This window comes from Amia ocellicauda, chromosome 14 (assembly GCF_036373705.1).
Source record: "Amia ocellicauda isolate fAmiCal2 chromosome 14, fAmiCal2.hap1, whole genome shotgun sequence".
NCBI lineage: Eukaryota > Metazoa > Chordata > Actinopteri > Amiiformes > Amiidae > Amia > Amia ocellicauda.
This window is the reverse complement of record NC_089863.1, coordinates 6,637,148-6,645,962: the sequence shown is the minus strand read 5'-3', so window position 1 is coordinate 6,645,962 and position 8,815 is coordinate 6,637,148. Positions and strand designations below refer to the sequence as shown.

General features: G+C 48.3%; 1 protein-coding gene across 1 annotated transcript; it reads right to left on the bottom strand.

Annotated features, from left to right (window-relative positions):
- Nucleotides 1-4,748: 4,748 nt before the first annotated feature.
- LOC136768473 (autophagy-related protein 16-1) lies at nt 4,749-8,812 on the bottom strand. Its single transcript, XM_066722702.1, has 7 exons — nt 8,483-8,812; nt 7,317-7,380; nt 7,005-7,110; nt 6,857-6,930; nt 6,523-6,774; nt 5,570-5,626; nt 4,749-5,427 (listed from the first exon to the last, which is right to left on the bottom strand). The coding sequence occupies exons 1-7, from the start codon at nt 8,568-8,570 to the stop codon at nt 5,235-5,237; spliced, it is 834 nt and encodes a 277-aa protein (XP_066578799.1). The 5' UTR covers nt 8,571-8,812; the 3' UTR covers nt 4,749-5,234.
- Nucleotides 8,813-8,815: the final 3 nt, after the last annotated feature.

The following is an 8,815-nucleotide window of genomic DNA, read 5'->3' as shown; positions in this document are numbered from 1 at the left end:
GTGGGGTGGGGGTGGGGTGGGGGTGGGGCAAGGGGGCAGGTCAGGGGCAAGGCGGGCTGGATTGGGGTCTGGGTGTGGTCACATGGCACAAGCCCCTGCTCTCCAGTCTCCCTCTCTCTCAGTGCCAATCCATTCAGACTGGAGCTCCCAGTTCCGGCTGAGGACTGGTGGCGTACTGGGACTGGTGGCAGGGCATTAAGTGTGTTTGGATCATATGAGAGAGATGGAGGGGGAGAGAGACAGACAGAGAGATGTAGATGTAGAATGGGGTGAGAGGGTCAGTGGAGAATAAGGGGGTCGGGGGTTGGTGGGAATGCGGTTTAATCTGATTTTAATGCTTTTTGTGTCTTTTTAAGCAGCGTACCACATACTAAGCGTCTGCTCTGAGGGGAAAAGCCCGGCAGCCATATTTAATGAGCTAATGAGGGTTGGGGGGTGGGGTCTAAGCCAGTGGGTGGCTTTCTATTTCTACACAGGAGCACTTTTCATTGTTTCACAGCTCCTAAAATTAAACAAAATGTAACCTGGAGAGCAGTGCATGCTAGCGAGAGAGAGGCTGATGTTTTAATGTATTTTTATCTGATTTTAACCCCCGTTCCCCGGCCAGCACCTTGAAATACTATGGATGGACCGATGATTGATTGTCTCGATTCGGAAACCACATTGTACCTTGGGGTCACCTCGTGTTGATTTCCCAGAATGCCTTTCAGCACCACGTGCCCCTGTATACTCCCCTGCGTAACGGTTCTCTCGCCTCACGCTCACCCTCAATCAAGAAGCAGAACAAGAGAGAGGTCAAATTAATCAATTATAGTTAATTGCATCGCCAATTAACCAAAGGGGAGCTCAGGTGGAATGTATAGGGTTAATCCCCAGCCTGCTGCTGTAGTGGAGCCTCCTGTCCCCGTCTCACTGCTCCTCCCTGGGAGTTCGGTGTCCCCCCCACTGCCTGGAGACACCGATACCGGTTCGACACAGCTCAGCTCTGTAGAACCCAGGGCCATGACCATTATTATTATTTCCCACTTTGTCTTCGAGGGTGAAAAAAGCGAAGCATTTTGTGATGGTGGTGGAGGTGCCAATTTATTTTTCCTTCTCTGTCATTTAAACAGGTTATTTTTTTAATGCTGTATAGCTATATGTAGAGATTTATTATTATTTTTTTTATTATTATTATTATTATTATTATTATTATTATTATTATTATTATTATTTTACTACTACTACTATGATTTTTATTGAGTACCCAGTGACGCACATTTCAGAGAGAGGCCCAGTACAGAAAGTCTGAACACTGTCTATGGAGGGCGGGAGGGTGAAGAGAAGGAGAGAACTGGGGTCGGTTTGCCCTCATTCCTCCTTGGCACGCAGTGACAGGGGAGCCAGGCTCAGAGAGTCCGCTGTCTGAGGTCCTGGTGAGAATAACAGGGACTCCCTCGCACTCTCTCTCTCGCACACACTCATACCCTCACTAACTCATTCCCTTTCTACTTTCGCCCTCACTCACTCACTCCCACTGTCACACACACTTACACCCTCAATAACTCACTCTCTCACACACGTGCACACCCTCACACTCTCTCACACAAATGCAAACCCTCACTCACTCGCTCATTCTCTCTTTACCTTCGCCCTCACTAACTCACTCCCACTCGGTCGCACACGCATACACCCTTTACTGTCTCACTCCACACACACACGGACCAAGCTTGCTGCCGCAGAGAGTGCATGGGGAGGGGTTTAAAACCGAGATGTCAGCCAGCCCAAAACGCAGGCCGAGTTACAAAAATCGAGCTCGATGTATCTGAGCCGCGGACGTGGTTTTCATTACGTAAAATCGCCGCCGTGGGTGTGGAGGGGTGCCGACGTCAGAGCAGCCACAGGGGTCCCATCTGCGTCCTGTCATCTTAAACGGTTGCCGTTTGTGGACTCCCGGGTTGGGCGGGCCGGTCTCTGGTGCCCCCTGGTGCCACCCCCCTTGGTGTTGAACTGCAGCCGCCACCCCCACCCCATCCCTGCTGTGGGTGACCACCCCCGGCCCGACACGCCAGCATCTGAACAGAACTGCATCTGTAAAAAAATTATAATCACCAGAACCAAGATTGTTGCCATTGTTTTTGTTCAGAATTGTTTTATTGTTTTTTGTTTTTTTAATTAAAGGTGGAATCAACTAACCCAATGTTCCCTGCTGTATTCTCACAAGCTGTATATTTTCTCTGTTTTTAAATGTGAGCACAGTTTTGTCCAGGTACAGTACAGTGTAGTGGGGCTGTGGGATGAATTGCAGTGGTGCAGTATAGTGCAGTACAGTCGGGAGGAGTGGAGCGGTCAGACTGGGCTGTGTCACACACACACAGCTGTGAGCTCAGACTCGGCACATCTGTACTCTTTCCCTGCGAGCCGAGAGGTTTTATCCGATACGCTCTAAATAATTTAAAAAAACAAACAAAAAAAAAAAATATTTTATTACTTTGCTCCTTGCTTTCGGGAGTCCCCTGGCGCCCGAGCCGCTTCGCACACCGGCTCGCCGACGAGACGCTGCATCAATGTGTGGGGGTGTGTGTATGAATGTATGTGTATATATAGATGGGTGTGTGTATCTGTATGGGTGTATGTATATGTATATACGAGTGTGTGTGTGTGTGTGTGTCTGTCTGTCTAATTCTATCCAACAATCCACCACTCCAAACCGGCAGTCACCTCCGTCTGCACAGCCCCAGTAGGCTGCCCCTGCGCTTGCCATCACTGTTGGCCTTTCATGCTGCTGGGCTTTTTCGTGATGAGTGTGTGTGTGTGCACATGCGTGCTGGCCCAGTCCAACCCGCTCCGCTCCTTCCCAGCGAACCCTGACCTGAGATCAAACTAGACTGAACAACGCGGGGCTCTCGAACCCAAATCCTGGAGGCTCTGGCCTTTGCTCCTACTTCTACCCCATCTTCTCAGAATCCTCTCTCATATTAGACCACAGAGATGGACTCTCTCACTGGGGACCTGGGTACAATAGTCCCTTTTCGTGTCTGTTTGCTGAACCAGGTAATTGCAAGGTCTATGTAGGGCGCTATATAACTCCTGTTAGATCATGTGTTCGGTTAAGACCTACATGACTTGGTTTTTAAATCATCTTACTTGGCAACATATAAAAGATACATTACACTGGAGGTGCCACTAACTGACATAATTGTCAATCTACAGAGAAGTGTTAAATCCATCCAATTAGTTAATTAGACCCATTAAGAGACTGGGAGCTGGGCTAGTGCGAACAAAGGCCGGAGAACTGCTTCCAGGGATTGAGTCCAAGAGCCCTGACTGAGACTATCACGTACCGAGGCAGAATTGTTATAATTTTATTTTTTAAAGGAAAAACTTCTAAGCTACTACTACTATTACTACTACTAAAACAAAAACATGTAAAGAAAACAAACTAAACTACTACCTGGTAATTTAATGACTTCATCATAAGAGTGATATTAATTGATATAAAAATAAAATTTTAAAAAATACATCAACCAACCAACCAAGATACCGTATAAGCAATATGTTATTTTAGTCAAGAAAAAAAAAAAAAAAAAAAAAAGAACATTGGAAAGTTTGTGGCTTCTTTATTTTGTACTGCATTTTAGAAAATGTTTAAAAGAAAATAAGAAAAACAACTTCAAATATATGTGTTTCTGGGTGTGCTTATTTGTGTGTGGCTTTGACTTTTTCTTCCATTGGGATACATCTGTCTGTTATTCCACTGGGGTCTTTGGAATGTCTTGTCTGTCATTTAAAATGTTATTTTTTTAAAAACCTGAATACATACAGACAGGTGACAAATTAAAGGAAAAACCTGAATAAATCCTCCAAACCTCCAAACAGGTGTACTGCATGATACAATTAAGCAATTAACATCCTATCATGCTCTGTGGCATGTATACAAATGCTGAGAAGGCCCAGCTGACCTCGATTTTGGATCAAGATGGCAAGAGGAAAGGATCTGGACTGGAAGAGGGTCATTATTGGGGCACCACAGGCACTGGTCTACAGAGATGTGGGAAAAAAGTGATCTGGTCAGATGAGTCATCCTTCACCATATTCTCGACAAGTGGGTGAGTGCATGTGTGGCGACACCAAGAGAACGGGACAGGCCTGACTGCTGGACCCCTACAGTGAGGCTCTGTTATGCTGCAGGGGGCATTTTCCTGGCATGGTTTGGGTCCACTTGTCCCCTTAGAGGGAAGGGTCACTGCAAATCATTACAGAGTTATTCTGAGTGATCACCTTTATCCTATGGTGAAACATTTTGCTTATATGGCCTATGCAGTCACCAGATCTCAACCGAGTTGAACACCTATGGAGATTCTGGACCGACGTGTTAGCCAACGCTCTCCACCACCATCATCAAAACGCCAAATGAGGGAATATCTTTTGGAAGAATGGTGTTCATCCCTCCAGTAGAGTCCAGAGACTCATAGAATCTGTGCCAAGAGCATTGAAGCTGTTCTGGCAGCTTGTGGTGCCCAACACCTCACTGAGACACTTTATGTTGGATTTTCGTTTAACTTGTCACCCGTCTGTATATGTAGAAAGAATTGTTGTTTTGGGTTACTATTATTTTCTTATGTACTTGTTGCATTGGCTGACACGTATCCACTCAGCAAGGAACTATAAAATAACACATGGGTCAAAGGTTATATTACAGTGACAGATATGGGAAGGGCAACTTAGCCAACCGCAGCGAGAACCTACATAAATAAGCTGAGTTATTGATTGAGAGTAACAAATGGTTTATTGAATAAAAAAATAAAACCAAAGCCCTGTACGGTACAACATTCCCAATAGCGATAAACAGATTAGCATTACCAGCTCTCACTAGCTTTAGATCTTGAGGAACAAGGATTGAATGTGTCAGACTACTTCGATCTCTCCTTCATTTTGCCCTCCAGTTCCCCCGCAGTGTACAGTGTGCTGCCCAAAGCCCCTTAACACGCTAAACCCGAATCCCACCGTGTTCAGTTGTGAAGCTCATGAGTGCTGGAAGGCTATAACTGGGCTTCTGATCCTGGCAGGGAGAGGCCAGTCACGATAATCCACCACAACAACACAGTAGCAGGTATGCTGACTGGAAAAGCTGACGGGAGCCTTTCATAAGGGTCACTTCCCGTCTCAGACACCAGAGCACTTCCTGTTTGGCGACGCAAGCAACAGGGAGCTTCCTTTACCGCCGCCCCCCCCCCCCATTACAGAATCAAAGGTCAAAGGTGAGGCCCTGCTCGAGGTGGCTCGGTGGCTTCCTGTCGGAGAGGGCGGGCACTGGGGCGGCTTGCTGGAGGAGGGGCCGGCGGCGGCAGGGGGGCTGCGTCCGTTTGTCCGTTGGCCTGTCTGCCTGGCCCCCCCGACGGCCCCGGTGGCTCCTGCGCCCCGTCACTGCCCGCGTACTGGATCGAGCTGAACACAGAGAGAGGGAGGGAGAGGAGGAGAGCTGGTGGTTTGTGCTATATAGGATAGTTTAAAGTGGGTGCGGTTATTGTTGTCTAAAGGGCGGGGTTTGAGGAGAGGTTTACTGTGATGTAAAAGGGGCGGGGCTCACTGGCGAGGTGTCCAGTTTCGGAGTCTCTTCTTCAGTCTGCTGGTCAGTCTGGCCCACCTGCAGGACAGGACGGGAGAGGACAGTACGGTATGGCACAACATGGCATGGCGCAACATGGCACAGTAGCATTGAACCTTTTGATATAAGGTATAAGTAACATTATGTAACAGTTTAGACTCAAGACTGAATATAGAAGACAGTCATATTTACCCGATTGTCGTATGTCATACAAAGTAGTGACGTCAAATAAATGCAATTAACTAAGTTAATTCTACATTTCAAATAGCCTACATATAGTCAACAGTTACATGCATTTCCGATTTATTTATCCCTGGGAGGTAGATTTATTTATCTATTGTGTAATGATCCAAGTGATGCAGAGATCTTCCAGCATATCTACCGGATTGGCCTAGTGGAGATAATGCAGTACTGGGGTGTTTCGAGCAAGGTATATATAACTATCTCTACATCTAGATCTCTAACTAACTCGCTTTTCTATCACTATCTCTATGTCTAAGTATCTATCTGTCTCTCTCTCAATAAATGTATTCGGTAGCGTCCGCAAATCTGTCTCCCGACACACTGATGCGTATTCCAAACCAATTCGACACAGTCAGCTGCCGGTGTGACCACACGAAACTTCGTTTACAGTGATCACATGGTTTATGGCAAGGTGTGGCGGGGCTTCGACCCACTGAATCGATACATTGTGCTTTGGTACTGCTTCGCGAAGCCTGCTTTGAGCCTAACAACACTACAGTATGGCACAGGAGAGGACAGAGTCAGGCCAGGGTCTTGTGTTAGGTAGCCCTGCTTATGGAAGCCTGGCAGGGACTTTAGCCAGACACCAGACTTAATGACTCTCTGCCCCACAACTGACTGAGTAACTACTGACACACTGACCCACACACACACACACACACACACTCACTCACTCACTCTTTCTCTCTCACCTCTCCTGAGTGGCATTGTGCTGGTTCACCCTCTCCGCCTGCTCTCTCTTCTCCTCCAGCCAGCGCTCCAGAAGCTCCGCCTTCTCCTGTTGCTCCCGCCCCAGCTCTGCCCTCAGCCGGGCCTGGTCCGACCGCAGGGCGTCCAGCAGGCTGGATTGGTGCTCCAGCTCCACCTGTAAGTCCAACAGGCTGGCCTGGAGAGCGGTGGCGCAGCGCGAGAGAGACACCGCCTCGCCCCGGTATCGGCTCACCCTGAGAGAGAGAGAGAGAGAGAGAGAGAGTTTGTGTGTGTATAAACTGTAGCTGGGAGCCCCGCCCTCTGCCTGCTACTCACTGCGAGTGACAGTCCTGGAGCTCCGCCTCCAACAGGACCAGACTGCTGCTCAGATCCGAGACTTTGAGAGAGAGCTGAGAGAAGGAGGAAGAGGGAGTCAAACGGGAGACGGAGGACCGGCCGTGGGTTGCTCTGGGCCGCCTCTTACCCGCTCATGAGCTCGCCTGCCCTCTCTCAGCTCCAGCTGCAACTGGATTGGCTCCCCCAGGGACGCCACCCATTGGCTCAGCTCCGATCGGGTGCTGCCATCTGGACTGGGGGTGAGGACTCGGGGTTAACAAGGTGACGGGACACACCCACCTCTTTCCCTGTGAGCCTCGCAGCAAGAGGCCAGCAGGACCAGGGTTGAATGGGTCACACAATCACATCACTTCCGAGTGGAGGATGTGTGTCATTTCTCCTGTGCGTCTTCGTGAACCTGTGTTTGTGCGAGTGTGGGGCAGTGGTGGCGCCCGTGTACCTGTGTGCCTTGGCCTCCTCCCACAGCGCCTCCTGCAGGTCTACTCTCTCCAGCAGCCGGGCATCTGAAACACAGGTGCATTCTGGGACTGTCAGACAACCCAACTGGAGGTTTCCCAAAGTCTTTGTGTGCCAGTAAAGGGTAATTTTGTTTTAGTATTTTTATTACAAATAATAATATTCATGGAACCTTTTCAGTTCCTCATAAAATTAAAACATTCAGTTATTTGTTGATTAGAAGCGCTGGTACACACAGAACCCGCAGTCCTGAGTGCCAAAACCCGTTCCCTGCGTCCTCCTCTTTGTCGAAGGACCCAGTCCAATAATGAAATCTCGCAGTCAGAGCTGGCAACGTTTCTCTTGCCCTGTCACCTTTATCAAACTGTCATCTGTGTGTGGGTTCCTGTTCAACACTTTGTCCTAAGATGTACCTACCATCTTGGAAAATGTCGCTGCCGAGACTGCAGGGGATAGGAAAATGTAAGCAACTCCAATAGCTCAATTCATTAATTAAAGGTCACTCGGCACCTTTTGCTGCGTTTTGTTAGGGCCACCAAGGTCAGTGCACTGTACTTTGAACGCTGATGGCATTTTAATGCTTAGGGCCTGCATAGACTCCGACAATACTGCACCCCAGGGAAACCTGAAAACAGTGTATCCAGTACATAACACAGAGGCAGAATAAACGAGAGATGCTGAACTAGACATTTAAGTGAAGAAAACTACCTTTAATGAGCCCTCACTACTAATTCACACACCTGTCTTCAATGGCTAACCTAACGCACTGGAGCAGGGCTACACCGTAGGACTAAAGGGGTTAAATGCAGCAGGTGATGCAGTCCCAGCGCTGGCTCATCTAGCTCAATACCCCAGTGTGTAGATCTTGCGTTTTCTATACACCCTCTAGCGGCAAAACCCAGCCATAGGAAAGAGCGCTTATCCAGTCTTATATATTTATATCCATCATCCCAAAGACACTGCAGTAGTAAAATAGGCAACCTCGCCTCTAAATAAACCCTGAATAATTAGGATGCATTTCTCTGAGCAGCTACGGGGGTGAGCAGAGGGTGCTGACCCAGACTTCAATGTTCAAGTAACATGCATGCATCTGTTTAAGTGCACCGTGCACGGAGCCTATAGCACATGATCATGAATAGTAAGTCTTACATGCGCTGGACAGGCCCCTGAAGGCGTCTCTCTGGATGCAGTCTCTCCGGCACAGCTGTGCGCGGACGTGGCTCTTCCATCCCTCCATCAGCTCTGAGCTCACAGTGGTTTTCTCTCTTTCGTCTCTTCTCTGTCTTAAGTTTAATATGGTCTTTTCTTTTCGGAACGGGCGAGGCGACCTGGCGAAGTTTGCATTGGTCCTCGGCTCTACTGTAAACGCATCTTGTTTAGTGGCTTATTAAATAATACTTTGACGTTTGGACGCAATAAACAGACAATGTGAAAAAGTCTCCCGAGCAGGCAAACGCTCAGCCCCGCCGCCCGCTCCGCTGC

Bases quoted from the DNA above. Each gene is read 5' to 3' on its own strand.
- LOC136768473 (XM_066722702.1), bottom strand. From the start codon at position 8,570: ATGGAGGGATGGAAGAGCCACGTCCGCGCACAGCTGTGCCGGAGAGAC. The intron at 7,381-8,482 runs GTAAGACTTACT...CCTGTGTTTCAG, and splicing joins CAGGGGCCTGTCCAGCGCAT to ATGCCCGGCTGCTGGAGAGA. The intron at 5,627-6,522 runs GTGAGAGAGAAA...CCTGTCCTGCAG, and splicing joins CACAATGCCACTCAGGAGAG to GTGGGCCAGACTGACCAGCA.